Genomic DNA, 17,857 nt, shown 5'->3' with positions numbered 1-17,857 from the left:
GCCCCTTGTCAGTGCCCAGGAAGCTCCGGGCCAGGGCCTGGGGGGCATGTTGGGGCTGCCCCAGGGCTGGGCGTCTTCTGACGTGTGCTCCAGGCCGCTCCGTGCTGACCTGGGGCCCAGTGGCCAGGAGCAGTCCTGGAACACAAGTGCACAGCTTGGCCACTGGCTGGAGCCCAGCTCAGGGTCAGCAGGCCCGGTCTTGATGCCTTCCCTGGAATTCCTTGATTTAGAAGGTCTCAAGGACAGGTGGGCGAGATGGTCGCCACCTGGCAGTTGGCTGAAGGGGGGGTACTGAGAGGACCAGAAGGGGGCCAGTCAGGGGGCTGCCCTCACCCTGGCGTGCCCACCCTTGCCTCGCTCCCGGCCCCTCCCCAGCCCCCTGGGAGCTCGCTGACTGGCTCCGCGTGTTTGGGATGGCTGAGGCTCCGAGTCACCGCGTGGCTGAGAGCGCTCTGCCGAGAGCCAAGCGCCTGCTGTTTTCTCTGTCCCTCAGCCAGCCCCCGCCGCCCCTGAAATCTCAGCTCTGGCCAGTGATCGGGGCTCTGGGGGCGGCCAGCCGGCTGAATGTGAGCAGAGCGGACAGGAAATCAAGATGTTACTGTGGAGGACAGGCCAGCCCTGGCCGCTCACACACAGGGCTGCGCGCCGAGTTGCCGGTGGGGTGAGCCTGGAAACCGCCCCAGTGATTGATCGACGCCGTGAAACACCGAGCGCTGGTGCAGGCCCTGCCCGAGGGTGGCCTTGGCCCCCACCCGGAGGGCAGCGCCAGATCAGTGTGTCTGTCGTGTTCTGGGGGGGGCATCGATGGCAGGAGCCCTGCTCCCTTCTCCTGGGGGGGCACAGGTGCTAGGGAAGGGCGCATTGCCAGGTGATGCTGTAGCCCACTGCTGCTCCCGCAGCGTCCTCGTAGGGTACGTCCTCTGACCGGTGCCCGCCCTCCCTCCAGACCCACGGGCAGGTGTGCTCAAACCTGTGCTTTATGGGGGAGGTGGGTCTTGGGGAGAAACGTGGACCCCACTGTCCAGCTCCCGTCCCAGCTGCCGGGGCCCTGAGCTCCTACCCAGCACCGCCAGGCTTTCCATGTCGGCCCCTCTGGGGAGGCCCCTCCAGGGCCAGACTCCAGTGTCAGCTTCAGCTCAGCGCCTTGGGGCGCTCTCAACTTCAGTCTCTTCCTCTGGAAAGTGGTGCCGACACCCTTGGCTCCTAGGATCCCTGAGAGGACTCAGCGCTGGCAGCAGGCTCCCTACCCCTCAGGGACTGCTGGGGGGCATGAGGGAGGGAGATAAGGGGGGCCGCAACCTGAGCCGAACCCCCCTCACCCTGGCCTGAGGCCATGAGCCCTTCACCCCAGCCTCACTGCCTCCTCTTGAGCAAGGTCTGCAGGGACTAGCCTGGAGATCTGGGGCGGGGACCAGGACCTACATCTAGGGCCATGATGGGAATCAGAACCCCCAGGGGACCCTGGCAGGTCCTTGCCCTCCCCAAGGCACGTTCCCCCTCCTCACTCCTTCCGGCCATGCTGGCTGGGTGGATGCTGAGTCCCTCAGTGAGGTGGGTCCTTCCATCAGGCTGGGTGGTGTTGCCTGAAGGTCTCAGAGACCTTGCTGTGGGGAGGGGTTTTCGGTCCCATTGTGAGGGGGAAATTAATCTTGTCGGTTGGAGAAAATCAGGGTGTCTCCCTGGGATAGACTCCAGGGGTTGGGGGGGGGGCGCCTCCCAGGTCCAGGCCTGAGGGCCAGCCTTCCCTTGGTGCTGGGGGTGGAATTCTTCCTGAGCCAGTTCCATGGTTCCCACCCCTCCGCTGCTTCCTCCCTCCAGGAGGTCAGGAAGGGCTGGGAAACTGGCAGCAGGTGACTCTCCGGGTAGGGTGGGGGTAGGGGTGGGGGGCTGAGTGGGAGTCCTCAGTCCAACATGAAAATGGCTGGCTCTGGCCTGGGGGCTCAGCATGTCCCCAATCCCCACTACTCCTTGGCTATGGGGCGTCCAGTGCAGAGTTAGGGTCTCTAACGGGGTGTCTGTGAGAAGCTCATGGAGGGGTCAAGGCTTTGAGAAAGTAGAAGTGCCCTGTACTCCAGCCCCCCGGCCCAGGCTTTGGCGTCCGCGTGGTCCCCACCATGGGACTGACCCTTCTCAAGAGGTAAAGGGCCTGCTCCAAGGCCTTGCACTCAGGATGGTGCGGGCTTCGCTCCTCACCCTGTCTGACTCGGCTGTTGCCACCGGCTCGTCCCGCCTGGGTCTGGGTGGGAATGCAGTTGAGTCTTGTCCGACCTGACGGGGATCCTCTCTCACACTCGCTCGGGCCGGCTGCTGCCAGGTCCCGTCTGTCCCCAGGGAGAGTCAGGAATGTGGGAAGTGACGTGTCCTGATTAGGAAGCCCCTGGGGCTCCCGCCTGGGCTGGGAGGGCCGTGGGCTGACCCGAGCCAGCTGTACTGTCCTGCGGCCGTGGGGGTGGGGGCAAGGGGAGCCGCTATGGACTCTCATACTGGTGCCCTGGGCGGAGTCCACCTGCACTTCCCTGGGCCCTTCGTGGGGGCTTTCTCTGAATCTCCTGCTGTGGCAACCCTAGATGGCAATGCCGCCTCACAGGGGGTTTCAGAGCCTTTAGTGCTAGGAGGACTTTTCACTTCCTGGGGACCCAGCTGCCTGAGTCAGGAGAGTGGGGAGGGCGGCAAGACTCTTGTGGGGATGTGAAGAGGTGTCTGGCCTGCCCAGCCTGCACTCCATGCCAGGTTCTGGCTGTAGCCCTACACACCAGTCTGCTCAGTGTTCACATGGCCCCATGGTCCCCAGTCTGCTCAGTGCTCACAGCGCCCCGTGGTCCCCATCTGCTCAGTGCTCACAGCGCCCCGTGGTCCCAGGTCTGCTTAGCACTCAATGGCCCTGTGGTCCCCGGTCTGCTCAGCACTCACACGGCCCCGTGGTCCCAGGTCTGCTCAGCGCTCACATGGCCCCGTGGTCCCCATCTGCTCAGCACTCACATGGCCCTGTGGTCCCCGCTCTGCTCAGTGCTCACATGGCCCCGTGGTCCCCCGTCTGCTCAGCGTTCACAGGCCCCGTGGTCCCCCATCTGCTCAGCGCTCACAGGCCCCGTTGTCCCCCTCTGCTCAGTGCTCACATGGCCCCGTGGTCCCCCGTCTGCTCAGTGCTCACAGGCCCCGTGGTCCCCCGTCTGCTCAGTGCTCACATGGCCCCGTGGTCCCCGGTCTGCTCAGCACTCACATGGTCCTGTGGTCCCCGCCTGCTCAGCGCTCACAGCGCCCCGTGGTCCCTGGTCTGCTCAGGGCTCACAGCGTCCAGTGGTCCTCATTTTGTGCAGAGGAGCAAGAGGCTCAGAGAGGGCAAGAGTGCATTCAGGTCACACAGCTGGGTGCAGCGGATAAAGCCCAGAGTGACGTCATGGGCTCCCCTGGCCCCAGGTCCCACCGAAGCCAGTGCTCAGGCCCGTCTAGGGGTGGCTGCCAGCCTCTCGGGAGCTGGAGGACCTGGAGGGGCTGCCTGCTCACTCCACACAGCTTGCATTAGCAGTGTCCAGTGCAGAGTGGACATCCACAAATACCTACCGAGTGACCTGCCCCTTCCAGACGAGACCGAGGGGGGACGCCGGCTGGTGGGCTCATGGCACTCATGTGGGCTGAGCAGCCCAGCGTGAGTCAACTTGAGCCTTCAGCGTGCAAAGCCCTGGCCTTATTCCTGCGAGGCCCGGGATCTGGGCCTTTCCAAGCCAGGCTGTCTGGCTGGCTGTGCTCTGGACACGAGTGAAGAGCCTGGCCCCAGCCGCGGTCCCTTCAGGCAGGATGGCAGCGTTTCCGAAGAGGCAGCTGTCCTAGGGCCTCCGCTGTCAGAGGTGGTGAGAGGTTGAGAGCTGTCTTTTCCCAACTCTGGCTCACTCGTCCCTCTCATGAGCTGATTCTGGCAGGTATGTCTCTGGTTAAGGCCAAGGCAGGAGACAACAGCCCTCAACATCAGCTGTCAGAGCCAGCCGGTGACAGGAGAGAGGCCCACCCCCTCGGGCCTGCCTGGATCCCCGAAGCCCAGGCGGAGGCCCCAGGATGGGCAGTCTGCAGGCATCTGCGTGGTCAACATCTGGGTGCCCATGGCTGCCTGCAGGACTGGACATGGGAGCAGAAAAGCCAATTCTCTCCCTGGGCTGTGACCTAGAATAGGTGTGACCCCCAGAGGCCACAGTCCTCAGACTTGGGGCTCAGTGGGAGGAGGCAGACACATCCTAAGAGTGAACCCCACAGTGCCCAGGACCCTGTGGCTGGGGCGGCTGCCATGAGGAGGACCAGCAGAGAAGATGGGCTGGGGGGGCCCCAGCAGAGGAGTTAGCTGGATTGGGGGGCCCCTGGGCTAGGGAAACGGAGGCTCCAGCAGCCCCTGTCTTCCTGTATCCCAGGGGTCCCAGCTCTGCTCCCAGTGGTCCGGGGGCTGCAGCTGAGAGATGGGGGCAGTTCAGGCGACTCGGAGCTCACAGGGGCCTGCAGCCTCAGGAAAGCAGGTACTTCCCCATCTCTGTGACTCTTGAGAGTGGAAGCAGCCCCTCCTGGCTGGGCTGGAGGCGGGCAGGCAGGATGAATGGGGAGGGGTGGTTCAGGCCCTCGTTGCCTGGCTCCGGGGAAGGCGGGCCCCTGCCCTGCCTCTGTCTGGAGGGTGGGAAAGTTCTCGTCCATCACCACTGGTCCCAACAAGCCCTCTTCCCTCGGCGTCTGGCCTCCTGATTAGATTCTCTTGCTGTCTGTGTCTCTGGGCTGCCTCTTGTCTCTGTCTCTCCCAGCGGTAATGAGTCTGGACCTTCCTGGCCACACCCTTTATCTTTTCCAGCTTCCCCACCCCCACCCTGCGAGGTTGTTGACCTGGTCTAGGCCTCCACCTCCATCTTCTCATCTCCTCTCTGCTCCACACCCCGCTGGGCAGCTGGACTCCTGACCCCACAGAACCCTCATCCAACCCCCCAAATCCCATGGTCAAATCCCATTGCTCCCCGGGGTCTGGCCAGAGCAGCTCTGGGTGGGGCCAGGCAGGGAACCTGCCCCAGAATGCAAACGGGAGGGTGTTCCTTCTGTCTGGTGAGGAAACAGTAAAAAAGATCCTGCGAGATGCTTGTAATGATGAGACGTGAGGGGCTGGTTCAACCCTGGTGTAAAGGTTTCGTGTGGGGCGTGGGCGTGGGTGCTCAGAGTGGGGATGGGAGGTCTGGTCCCGTGGGTTAGAAAGTGCACTCTGCACTTGATGTGGACGGCGGCCGGCTTGGACCTCTATCTGTGCAGTAGTGGCCCCGAGGACTCAGGGGGTGCCGTCGGGGCCTCAGAGGCAGGAGCAGCTGTGGCAGCTGTGGCGGCTGCAGCCTGGGCACCTTGGGAGGTGGCGAGTGCTGGCTAACCTGGGTACCTGGCCGGACCTGGCTGCTGCCTCCACAACCCTGGTGTTCTGTGAACAGGTTTGGCCTTTGGGACAGGGGCAGCGGAGGAGTGACCATGGGGGCCGGAAGTGGGCCATCCATTTGCTGGTGTGTTCAGACCTCCTGGGTGCTCGCTGTAGGCCAGGCCCAGGCCCACAGCTTTGGCTGGACCTCTTGTCTGGCACTCACCCTCTTGGGCCTTTCCTGCCTCTGAACCAGCAGCCCTGCATCTGCCCCCAGAGCTCTCCAACAAACCATCTTTACGTCCCGCCCAGCACGTGTCCGAAGGCCACCTCCTCCAGGAAGCCTTGTCACTGCTTTCAGGGACTCCCTTCCGCCGAGTACAGTTTGAGCCCCGGGGCTGTCCCCTTCTGTAGTCATTGCTCCCCGGCAGCTCAGTGTCCCCCATGAGAGTCAGGCCTCAGGGGCTGTGCCCGTGGTGGGGCTCTCAGTGTTGCAGGGTTCAGGTGCCCCCAGGGTCAGACCTGGCCTTACCCTGACCTTCACAGGGCTCAGGCCACTGCGTGGAGGCAGCAGAGAGCCACAGAGGGGACCTCGTCATGTGTGCACACACATGCACACATATGCGGGGGCCTCCAGGGAGGCTCGTGTCTGGCCTGCTGTGGGTGCCTCGGTGGGGTAACCAGGCCTTGGTTCCCTGGCACAGGGCAGGGTCTGCCCTCGCCCTCAGCCATCTTGTCTCTGGAGGAGAGTACGTGTGGCAGTGACTGCTCTGCCCTGAGCTCTCCCGGGGCGTTCGTGCCTGTGTGTATGTGTGTAGAGGGGGCCTGGCCCCAGCCCAGGGCAGATGCAGCCAGGAGCGGCAGCTGGGCTCTCGGAAACAACCGTGGTTTCCATTTTCCTTCCTTTGGCTCAGTGAGGACCCAGGGTGGGTAATGAGTTTACCATGAGGCTGACGCCCGGACGACTCTTGGAGGCCAGGCCCGGCCTCCGCTCCCAAAATAACACTGCAGGGGCGGCCCTGGGACAGGGGGTGGAGGGACATTCTGGGGGTGGTTCTCCTGGGCCTGCATGGGGCCACAGTGGACCCCAGCTAAAAACTGCCCTCCTGGGCTGCGCTGGGCTCTGGCCATCTAGGTTGGAAGCAACCAGGCAGGACATTTGTCCCCTTGGGGGACTGGGAGGTGGGGAGGGGGACTTTTGGGCTGAGAGGCCTTGAGTCCCCAAAGGCAGATTGAAGAAACCTGAAAGGGGGGCCTCCTTCCAGCACCTTCCTGGCCTTCTCCCCTGCGGCAGGGGGCCATCTGATCGCCGGCCAGTCCCTCTCATGGCCCCATTGCCCCTCACAGCCCCCAGATGGCTCCCACACTGCTTTCTTGGCCATCAGGGTCCTCCAACCCAGCCTCTGCCCAGCGCCCCGAGCCTTGCAGCCTGTCACGTGAGACTTGACTTCAGCAGGAGGTGCTGATGGAGGCAGGGCCCCAACCTGTAGTTCCCCTACTCCCCACCAGCTTGTGTGGCTTCATTCTGGGTCTGCCTGTCCACCTGTGAGAGGGCACAGTCTGGTGCCAAGCCCGTAGAGTGCCTGGTACAGAGGGCAATGTAGGTGGTCAGGGGTGGCCAGTAACAGCTACCCCATCCAGCATCCACTGTGCCCGTGGACTGTCACCCTCGAAGAAGGGTATCTTGGCATCAGGGCGGTGACCTCTGGGGCCTCTCTGAGAGTCTCTCCTCTCTGTCACACACACAACCCCACCTGCCTCCAGAGGATTTAGTTCCTCCTGAGTTTAGTTTCTCCCCACCCCCCAGCCAGACAGGAAGGGTCAGGGACTCCCCCCTGGCCTGGGGTGGGGCGTGGTCTCTTCCTGTCCCACTGGAGGGCCTTCTTGTCCCGTGTCTTGGGGCCTCCTTGTCCTGTGTCCCTAAGAACTTGGGTGGGAGACACAAGGCCACCCCCCAACCCCTGCAGGCATCGAGTGCTCCAAAGCCCAGCCAGGCTCCCCCAGCATCTGCTCTACAACCAGAGGCCAAGATGACCTCCCTTTCAGCAGACTGGCAGAATGCCACAGGGCAACCTGGGACCTCAAGAGGCCTCCTGGAGGGCTTCCTGGAGGAAGTATCCATAGCACCAAGGGACAGATACCACAAGTGTAGGGAGGAAATGCGCCTTGTTCTGCTTCCTGCTGACCCCAGGGACATGGCAGTCCTGCCCCTGAAGCCCCAGTTCACGGGTCTAGGGTGGGACGGGCCCAGCACTAAGGGGGAGCTGTAGCTTTGCGGGGGCAGCATGGGGCCCTCTCTCCAGCCTGGGTCCTGGCAGAGGAGCTCGGTGGCTGCCTAGCTTGGAGAGAAAAGCTGGAGCCGGCCTGACGGGTTGGCGGGGGGTGGTCCGCTCCTTCTGCTGACACATAGACATTCCACTGGGCAGAGACACCAGCCCAGTCTCCGCATCGGGAAAGCATTTCCCAAACAGCTTCCAGACCACAGCTGCGCGCCTGGGTGTGCTTGGTGGCACCAGGGAGGCCAGTGGGCCCTGCCTGGGCTGTGGTGGCTGGCCGCCATCACGCTGTGCCCAGCCTAGTGGGGATGGAGGCCCAGAGCCATAGAACCCCCACCCCGGGTCCTTTAGGGAGGTACTGCCCGAGCTCATCACGTCACGAGTTGTCTCGGGCTCAGCTGGGCTGCTGGGGAGACAGCTCTGCCTCCTAGAACCGGGTTCTGCCCAGAGCGGGCACTCAGGTCCTCGCTGACGGAGAGGAGCAAGGGAGTGAGGGCTGAGGGGAAGGAGGGACAGGCCAGCTTCAGGGGAAGCAGAGTTGGCAATGGTGGCTCTCGGGGGAGCGGGCTGGGGAACTTTGCAGAGAAGGCCTCTTGGGATTGGCACTCAACAGATGTGTAGGAGCTCGCTGTTTGCGGGTCGGAGGAAGAGTGGGCATCTTGGCTGCTGTGGAAGCTGGGGCGCTGGGAAGGCCAGGCCACCCACGAGGGATGGAAGAGCCAGGGCCTGGAGCCAGCGCCTCCTGGAAGTGCTGTGCCCAGGGTCCACGTGGAGAGCCCTTTGGTGGCCTGGGCTGAGGGAGCCCAGCACTGAATTCTGGCCGACAGTCCGGGGCCCTGTGGTAGGGGGCAGTGAGAGAGCAGGAGAAGCACCACAGGTCCACTGCCTCCTCTGGGCCTTTGCCCCCCCACCACCACCCAGAACCCACTGGGCACCCCCGACAGAGCCTCTGGGTACCTGCAGAGGCCATGTCTCCAGGAGCCTGGAGGAGGGTGCCCAATGAAGGCAGGATTTAGGTCAGACCTGATCCCTGTCGGTGGTCCCCTTTGTCCTGTGTGACCCTGGGCAGGTCATTTATCCCCTGGATAAAGACTGTACGAGAATGTCTGGGACCCTGTGTGCAAAGGGCAGGGCCTAGGTGGGCACCTGGCTGGAGGATTCCCTCCTGGGCAGAATGAAGGTTTAATTATAGGTGTGGCTGGGAGGCACAGACCTGCTTCAAAACGGCACCATGAGACAGTGAGGAAAGAGCTCCGCTGGAAGTCACGAGTCGGTGGCATGCTGTGGAGCAACTAAGCCTGAATGCCACAGCTACTGAAGCCCGCGTGCCTAGAGCCTGCGCTCTGCACTAAGAGAAGACACTGCAGGGAGAAGCCCTCGCACTGCAATGAAGATCCAGCCCAACCACAAATGCTTTATAATTAAAAAAGGAGTTCAGTGACCAGGTCTGCATGCCGGACCCCCTGCCAGGCTGAGCAGTGTGATGCTTGGCAGTATCTGGAGCAGAGTGTCTGAGGCCCCAGACCTGTGTCCAGCACCCCCCGGCTCCCTGCAGCCTGACTGGTGGCTGCACAGGGACCCTCAGGTTTTTGTTAGTGTTGTTGGGAGCGAATGAGATACACGTTGCAGTGATAAACAGAGCTGGCGCATTGTGGGAGGCACTGTTCAAATGGCCATGGGACACTGTTCAAGTGTCCATCTGGGAGATATGTGGGGGCTCCCTACATTGACAGGCTGGGATCCACAGGCTGCGGTGCTGCCCCGGGGGAGGTGGGGAGAAGCTTACCCCCAAGGCTGGGGCAGACAGGAAGGCAGGCCTGTTCTGCACTGCCTGGCACCTGGCAGGCGGGCGGTGGGGGCAGACAGTGGGATGAGTTGGCTTCTGGGCTGCAGACAGGACCGGACAAGGCGAGACAGTGCCTTTCTCCACAAGCTTGAGGTTGCCCCCTTTGAACCCTGCCCACAGGTGGGCTGTGAAGAATGACAGCCAGCAGTTTCTGGATAGGGCTGGGTCAGGCAGGGTGCCATGGGTGAGCCACTGGGGATCAGCATAAGCCTACACGAGATGGGGGGCTGGGGGCCCAGCCTTCGTCAGGCCTGAATGCACAGGTCTCTCGAGTGCACAGCCAGTGTGACCCCACCACCTCTGAGGAGGGCTGCCTGACACATCTGGGACCACCGACTGTGCCCAGCAGTCTGGGGTTGGAGGAGTGTCCATGATTCGGCAGCCTCACCCCTGGGGCTCCCTGTCCCTGCAGGCTCGGACCCTCCCCCATCTGCTGTAGGGGTGCAGTGATGCTTTACCAGGCTCCCGCAGGTACTGGCCCTGGACCAGTGGAGAGATGAGGGACACCGGGCTGGGGGCCTGGGGGAGTCTTCACCCCCAAGACATCCACTACCACGGTGTGGCCTCGAAGTGCGCCGGTTCCCCACTCTCCGCAACCTGCGTCGAGCTGCCTCTGCGGAGCCCTGGGGCCTTGCCAGGGTGGCCTCCATCCACCTCTATATTGCGTGTTTTCTTTAACTTGTTGGCTCAGGGATCCCGCCTGTGCCAGCGCCCGTGTATATCGATGTGCCCATGCAGGTCCGTGCAGGACTCTGGGTGTCTTGTGTACGTCTTGCACACGTGGGTCTGCTTGTGCACGTGTCTGCGTGGAGGTGCTTGCTCTTGTGGATCTGGGTGTGTGCCGGCTGCGTGAGCGCGCGCATAGGAATGTGCGGAGCGGGTGGGCGGGCGGCGCGCAGGGGGGCCCATGCTCTTTCTGAGAGTCGGGGGCGGGGCCGGGCGGGGCCGGGCGGGGCGGGGCGGGGCCTGGCTGCGGCGGGAATTTGGCCCTTACCTGCGGGGGGCGGAGGGAAAGCGGAGAACTGAAAGGCGAGGGGCGGGGCGCGCCCCACCAGAGCCGCTCCAGCGGCGCCGAGCGGAGCGGAGCTGGGAGACCCGAGTGCGCGCTGCCCGGAGCCAGGAGGGAGCGGATGGGCCATGGAGGCGCCGTGGAGGCGCGGCGGGCTGGCGGCTCTCTGGTACCTCGGGCTGCTGGGGAGCCTGGCGCGCGTTGCGGGCGTGCACTACCGCTACCTGTGGAGGGGCTGCTACCCGTGCCACCTGGGCCAAGCCGGCTACCCCGTGAGCTCCGGCGACCCGAGGCCAGGTGGGAGCGGCGGGCTCTGCGCGGGGGCAGGCTGGATGCGCTCCGTCCCGCGTGCGCTGCCTTTGTTTCCTCCTTCACAGTTTGCATCCCGGGGGGCTGATGCCGTGGTTGGAGGGAGAGGGGTTGGGGCAGACGGGGAGGCAGCCGCTGCCTCTGGGACAGGTCCCGTGTGCCCTGAGTCGTCGGACATTCCTGACCCGTCTCTGGCCTGGCTGCGTGGGCTGCTGACAGCATTTCAGCCCCTCGACCAGAGGGAGGAGAAACGTACAGCAACTGTGTTTGCTGGTGGGCACAAGGGCTGCACTTCCCCTGCAGCACCAGCAGCTCTGGGGGTTAAACAGGAGGGGTAGGGCAGGCCCAAGAGAGAGGCCCTTGGGGTCTTGGAGTAGAGTTTCCTTTACCAGGGTCCCCAGAGCCTTGGCCCCTTGGGGGCTGTGTGTGGATGTGGCAGGTGCTGTCCTGTCACCCCCCACCCCGGCCCCCCAAGGCTGGGGACTGTGGTCAGCCCAGTGAGCGGCAGGGTCAGCTGGGAGGACCCCAGCAGCCCTGTCCCGGGTCTGTCCTGCCTCTCCCACGCTGGTACCCACGCTGGGCCAGCCTCCTGCAGGAAGCTCCTGAGCATCGTGGGTTCCATGGAGTTTGGAGTCTGGCAACCTCAGGAATGTGACGAGGGGTGTGGCGTGCCGTGAGTCATCGCCTGCGATACTTGGACACCCGGCGTGGGGCAAGGCTGCATCTCCCCACACCAAGGACCCTGAAGCCCCTGGTGCAATTGCTGCCCGCGGTACTGCCCCTGGGCTGCAGCCGTCTGTCCGGCAGGAGCAGGCAGGTCCAGAGCAGGGCTATTAAAGCAGGGCCAGGATTGGGCTCCCCTCCACAGCCTCCCAGGCCCCTGAGTGTGGCTCTGTGCAGGGCATCTGATCTCTGTGCTCAGCTGTCCTCCGGGCCAGTCCCTGCTGCTCTCCACCAGAGGACACACAGATCTCTGAGCAGCAGGGCTGGGCTGTGACAAAGTCCGCTGTCTCCCCTGGCTTTGTCACTCACCCTCTGGGGCTAGACCCCATCTCCACAGGGTAAGCAGCCCTCCCCCTGGGTGACTCGGTCTAGGCCGGCACTGTCACTCCACTGGTGGCACTAAATGCTGAGGGCCCGTAGCATCCAAGGGCCTGGGGCTGAGCAGGGGCCGGCAGGGCTGGGCTTAGGGAGTCAGGTGTGCCCGCTCTGTTCTGAGAACTGATGGGCATGTGAAGGGGCCAAGAGAGGGCCTGTGGGTGATGGGATGGACTGTCCGGGGCGAGGACCCTGTGTCCTGTTTGGGGGAAGCAGGATAACAAAGTTGGTATGTGCTGAGCGGACCTTTCTGGTGGGATCCCAGGGGCTCAGGTTTTCCTGTAAGTGTGGCTGAGGTTTCAGAACGGGCTCATCTGGGGTGGTTTCTGCAGGGGCTGTGTGCTCCTGGGTTCCCATCAGTGTGGCGATGGGCCCTCAGAGGCACCATCGCCCAGCAAGTCCCATAGGCTCTCAGGGGAACGGCCCCATGTCTGTACAGGGGAGTGTCCCCGAGTGCCAGCGTGTGACCCATCTCCAGGCTGCCGCTTCCCTAATCACACGTCTCAGTTGAGGGGAGCAGTGAGACCCCAGAGACTGTCCTGCTGAACCCCAACCTGCCTGCTCCCAGAGACCAGATGGCTGCAGCCTGGGGCTGTCCTGAGGCTTTGGAGCCCTTGTTGAGGGTGGGAGCGGCTCTGCCTGCTTGTCTGGAAGGAGCAGACTTCATCCCCTGATGCTCCGAGGGGAGGATGGCAGAGGAGGAAGCCTCCAAGCTCCTTTTCAGCTGCCGTGGGGACTGGGCCTCCTCCATGCTGTCTGGGTGGGCTGTCCGTGTGCCCTCTGGCGTGGAGAGCAGCACAGACTGGCCTGGAGGACGACTGAGCAAGGCCCATGTCTCTCAGAAGAACAGATGACTTGCGGTAGTTTCAGGGTCCATGGGGCCAGTGCTCAGCCGTGGTCACCGGGTGGAGGCAGTGTGTGGCATGGAGGTGAGGGCAGCCTGCAGCGTGGGACCCAGGGGAGTGCCCCCAGCCCCCTTCCCTCCCCCCATCCCCCCAAGACCACAGTGGCCCTCTCCTCTGGCGTCAGGAGGCCAGGCTGGCCAGAGTGGTCTTTTGGGAACCTGGATTTCCAGGTCGGGTTGTCTGAGCCTCTATGACACTGGAGAGGCTGCTAGATGGTTATTCCCTCTGTGTTCAGTTATTGTGGCTTGTGGGACATGTTATCCCAAGCTGATGGCTGAAAACCACCCAGGTCTCTGGTACCTTACACTTCTGAGGTTGGAAGTCTGAGAAGGGCTAAAATGAAGGCACTGGCAGGCCTGGTCCCTCCTGGAGGCTCTGGGGGAGCATTTGCTTTCCCACATGTCCAGGTTCTAGAGGCACCTGGACTCCTTGGCTGTGGTCCCTCCTCCACCTTCAAAGCCAGCAGCGCAGCATCTTTTTTTGTTGTTGTTTTAGATATTTATTTTTTTTTATGGAAGTATAGTTGATTTACAGTGTTCAGGTGTACAGCAAAGTAATGCGTGTGCTCAGTCGTGTCTGACTCTTTGTGACTCCCTGGACGATAGCCTGCCTGGCTCTTCCCTCCATGGGATTTCCCAGGCTAGAATACTGGAGTGGATTGCCATTCCTTTCACCAGGGGTTTGGTTACACAGACACACACACACACACACATGGCTTCCCAGGTGGCTCACTAGTAAAGAATTGCTAATGCAGTAGACACAGGAGATGGGGGTTCAATCCTTGGGTGGAGAAAATCCTCTGGAGTAGGACATGGCACCCCACTCCAGTATTCTTTGCCTGAAAAATCCCATGGACAGAGGAGCCTGACGGGCTGCAGTCCATGAGGTCACAAAGAGTTGGACACGATTTAGCTACTGAACACATATATCATATATACTCTTTTTGAGATTCTTTTCTACTATAGGTTGTTACCAGATATTGAGTATAGTTCCCCGTGCTATACAGAGGGTCCTTGGTATCTGTTTTCTGTGCGCGAATGTGTATGTTAATTCCAAACTCCTAGTTTATCTCTCCCACCCTTTCCCATTTGGTCACCATGAGTTTGTTTTTGTGTCTGTGAGTCTGTTTCTGTTTTGTAAATAAGTTCAGACGTATTTTTTTTCAGATTCCACGTATAAGTGATATCAGATGTTATTTGTCTTTCTCTATCTGACTTACTTCACTTAGTATGATCACTTCTAGGTCCATCCACGTTGCTGTGAATGGCATTGTTTCCTTTTATTTTTTTTTATGGCTGAGTAGGATTCCACTGTATGGAGCCCTCCTCCCTCTCTTACTCGTAAGGCCCATGTGATGACCTTGGACTCACCTGGAAGCTCCAGGATAATCTCTCATCTCACCTGCAAAGTCCTTCTGTTGTGTAAGGCTCCAGGATTACGATGCTCTCATCCTCTTTGCGGGGTTGGGGGGCCTGTTATTCAGCTGACCACACCCTCCTTAAGAACTGAGCCTGGGCTCCTCGGGTCACAGCATGACTGCAGTCGCAGTCACAAGGTCGTCACTGGGTCGGCGGCTCCAGGTCATGGGCGGTGGCTGAGGGCAGCTCTGACCTCCCACCACGTGGCCCGCCTGGGAGTGGGGCCAGCTAGGTTTCGGTCACTCGGTCCTGCCTTGCTTTCTGAGTAAGCTGTTTCAGTAGAGCGGCCTCGATCTCAGAGCTGGAGGGACCCCAGCAGGACTGCCCGCCTACCCGTAAGCCGGGAGGTGGAGGGGGAGGCCTTGAGCTGTGCCGCTGGGCCCAGGTAATCTGGACAGGCTGACAGCAAACCATGGGCACTGGGAAGCCTGGCCGGGCCTCGTGGCCCCCTGCCTGTGCCGCTGATCACGGTCACTGTCGTGGGCAGGACAGCTTTGGAGGCGGGAAGGGCTCCCGGGTGTCAAGGGGCTGGTCTGGCAGGATTTAGGCAGGAGCCTGGGGACACCTCTCAAGTCTAAATGTCCGTCCTTGCCACAGGAGGGCGTTGAGAGTGTGATCATGTGGGTGGGGGGGCCCGGCCGTCAGCGCTGCCCCTGAAGGAGCCCTGCTGATGACGGGCTTACCTGCCCCACCTCCCCCACCTGCTGTCCCAGACTGCCCGTCAGTTTGGTGTCTTTGTGGGCCCCGGGCTGCTGGCTCCCTGCACATCCCCTCGAGGACAGGGCCCCTAGTGTGGGCTCTCCCCCGCTAGCCAGGTGCCCGAGGGCTCGAGAGTGCAGTACCACTGTGGTTCAGCCACTCCCCAAGGCCAGCATCTGAGGTGACCAGCTGAGAGGTGGTTTGGGAGCCAGTGTCCCCGTTGGTCGGTCTGCTGCTCACCTGCCGCTGGGCCCATGTCTGGAAATGACAGCCCCTCTGTCCTTCTGTCCTGCCCGGCGAGGCCACTGAGACACACTGAGACCCAGTCAGTCCACCCGCCCTCTCGGACAGCGCACGTGGGGCGCCTCTTCCCCCAGGCTTTGCTGAGCCCTTACCTTATGCGCAGTGCTATTCGCCATGCAGTCGCTTTACTTTTCGGGGACCTTGAAGGGGTCGCAGAGAGAGGAATCTGAGCTCAGAGGGGATGAGGTCTCCTTTCTGAACCCCTTGGGTGGCGGCTGCCCACCCTGCCTTGCCCAGCGGGTGTGGGTCAGCCCACGGTCCCCACCCCCATCACTACTCAGCTGACTCCCCCACTGGAGGGCCCTGGGTCCTGAGACCTCCCACTGTGCCCTGGGTCCTCTGGACCCTGAGACTCCTTGGGGCTCTACTGGGGGCTGAAAACACTTTACCTTCAATCTTCCACCTGCTGATCATTCTGGTATCATTCCAAGGAGGGCTCCCCAGTCACCATATTTCCAAGGAGGAGTTCTCTTGGTCTCATCTCCTCTCTGAACAGCCCTGGGGCTTGAGGGACACCCTGGGGTTTTTCCCGGGGTGGTTGTGGCTTGTGCATGGAGCAGAGGCCAGGCCTCCTAGGGTCGTCTCTGGTTGTTCCTGGAGGGACAAGCGCATGGATGGAGTCAGGGTTTCTGTCCATGGGAGGCACGACCTGGTGGGCAGGCTCTGGGGACTCCCCAGGGGAAGCCCTGCCCCTGTGCCTGTGACACCCTGCAGAGGTGTGCTCGGGTGGCTGGGGCTTTAGGAGGGGCGCCTCAAAGGTGGGTGTTTTCACGGGGATGATGGGTGAGAGCTGGAGGGTGCAGTCACAATGTGTAGTGTGGACCCGGGGGGTTATTAAGCGGAATTAGAGGTGGCTCTTCCTCCCAGGTGGGCCCCAGGTGTTGGAGACTGGCCTGCCTTCTCTCTGCTCTGCTCCAGCAAGCATGGGTGAGGGACTCGGGACTGTGGCGGACAGCGTGGCCTGAGAAGGAGGGGTCCCGACACCCGGGCAGGGACGGTGTCCTGAGAGAAGGGGGCCGGACCTGCTGCCTGGAGCCAGCGCAGCGCGAGGCCACCGTGTGGGTTCTGTTAACCCCAGCCCCGTGTCTTCCCCCTCCCCCAGATGTGGACGAGTGCCAGGTGCACAATGGCGGCTGCCAGCACCGGTGTGTGAACACCCCAGGCTCCTACTTCTGCGAGTGCAAGCCCGGCTTCCGTCTCCACGCGGACGGCAGGACCTGCCTGGGTAAGCAGTCTCCTGGGCCCAGCGCTCCTAACCTCAGCCGTCACCCCACCCTTCTGGGTGTGCCCAGGTTTAGGGGGTCCCTGCACTCCTGCACTGATGGGCCCCAGGGGGCCTGTCTGCTCAGTGCAGCCACCGTTACAGTGGCCTCCGTACTGCCGAGTGTGGTGTGCCAAGGGGCCCTCGCCACCCATTATGGGCCCTTGCCAGCACCACTCCCGTGAGGTCACCGGCACTCAGGTGGTGAAAGAACGTGTCCTGGGCCCAGGGCTCTACGCTGAGGCTGGCCCCTGGGCACTGTGACCTGGGCTGAGCACCCTCAGTGGTCACAGCTGAGTCCGGCCGGGATGCCAAGCCACTTCCCAGGGGACTTGCGCAGTGGGGAGGAGCCCTGGGCCACCGTCCCCTCCAGGGCCCTCTGCCGCAGAGGCTGCGGATGTCCGTCTCCAGGGACACAGGTCTGGCTCTGCTGCCCCAAATGGGGAGACTTGGTGCCTGCCGGGTGGTGGTGGGGGGTGCCCTGCCTGGGGCAGGGGCAGTGCAGGGTTGCTCTTGGTCTGCAGAGCTGGGTTCCCTGGCTCAGGCCCCCCATCCGTCTTGAAGAGCCTGGGGGTGGGGGTGTGACAGGCAGGGACATGGTAACCAAGAGGCAGGGTATTAGCCCTCACTTCCTCTGTGGGGTCTTTTTACTATGGGGAATGGGCTTGATGGGGGCGCCTGGGGCCAGTGACAGTTGCCCCTACCAGCACAGTTGGCTCCAGGGAGAGAAGGGGCGCGTGGGTGCCCACTGGGCAGAGGGTAGAGGGCTGGAGTCCAGGAATCTGGCAGTGAACGGTGGCCATCCACTGCCCTCACCCACCCTCCCCGATCCCAGCTGCCCTGAACACAGGTGTCGCAGGCAGGGCTGCCCCTCCCTGCTGGCCGCTTTGTCTGGCAGGCTGCGTGGGGGTTGTTCTCTGGGGGCTGGGCTGGTGGTCACCTTCCCTGGCCAGGGCTCTCTCCCTGGCTGTGGCAGGGAGCCTCTTCTTTCCACCCTGGAGACCCGGAGTGGGCCCAGGCGGGCTCTGAGCAGCCTCCCTCCTGCACGCCTCGCTGCTATGTGGCAGGGCGGCCTGCCAGCCCTGGGGGGCCCTCCCCAGCAGACACGCTCACATGTCCGGGCCGCCACTCAGGGAGCGAGGCCGCTGCCCTGTAAAGTTTCAGAGCTGGAAAGTGGAAACAGATGCAGGAATGTTGTGATGTGCTTCAGGACAAATGCAACAGAGTGCAGCCCGGCTGCTGGTCCCCGGGTCCCCTGTATTCTCCCTTCCTCTGGGGCAGGTTCTTCTCAAAGAAGGGTGTCCCTGGGGGCTGGTCCAGGGTGGGCTTGGCTGGGACACCCTCCTGTCTCCCTGGATCCCCCTAGTCCAC

General features: G+C 62.6%; 1 protein-coding gene across 7 annotated transcripts in view; it reads left to right on the top strand.

The window, feature by feature from the left end:
* Nucleotides 1-17,857, top strand: part of MEGF6 (multiple EGF like domains 6) — a 102,546-nt gene that overhangs the window by 49,939 nt on the left and 34,750 nt on the right. For 6 of the 7 annotated variants that reach the window (XM_086342565.1, XM_086342563.1, XM_086342564.1 and 3 more), the window contains one exon: nucleotides 16,328-16,450. In XM_086342565.1, the coding sequence (XP_086198691.1) occupies nucleotides 16,328-16,450 (123 nt within the window). Of the gene's footprint in view, nucleotides 1-10,524; nucleotides 10,791-16,327; nucleotides 16,451-17,857 lie in introns of those variants that run through there. The other variant, XM_086342569.1, reaches the window with a different exon arrangement.

This window comes from Bos grunniens, chromosome 16 (assembly GCF_055505025.1).
Source record: "Bos grunniens cultivar Pamir isolate PY7600 chromosome 16, Bosgru_T2T1.0, whole genome shotgun sequence".
Lineage (NCBI taxonomy): Eukaryota > Metazoa > Chordata > Mammalia > Artiodactyla > Bovidae > Bos > Bos grunniens.
The sequence above is the reverse complement of the archived record's forward strand: the minus strand, read 5'-3'. Positions and strand labels throughout refer to the sequence as shown.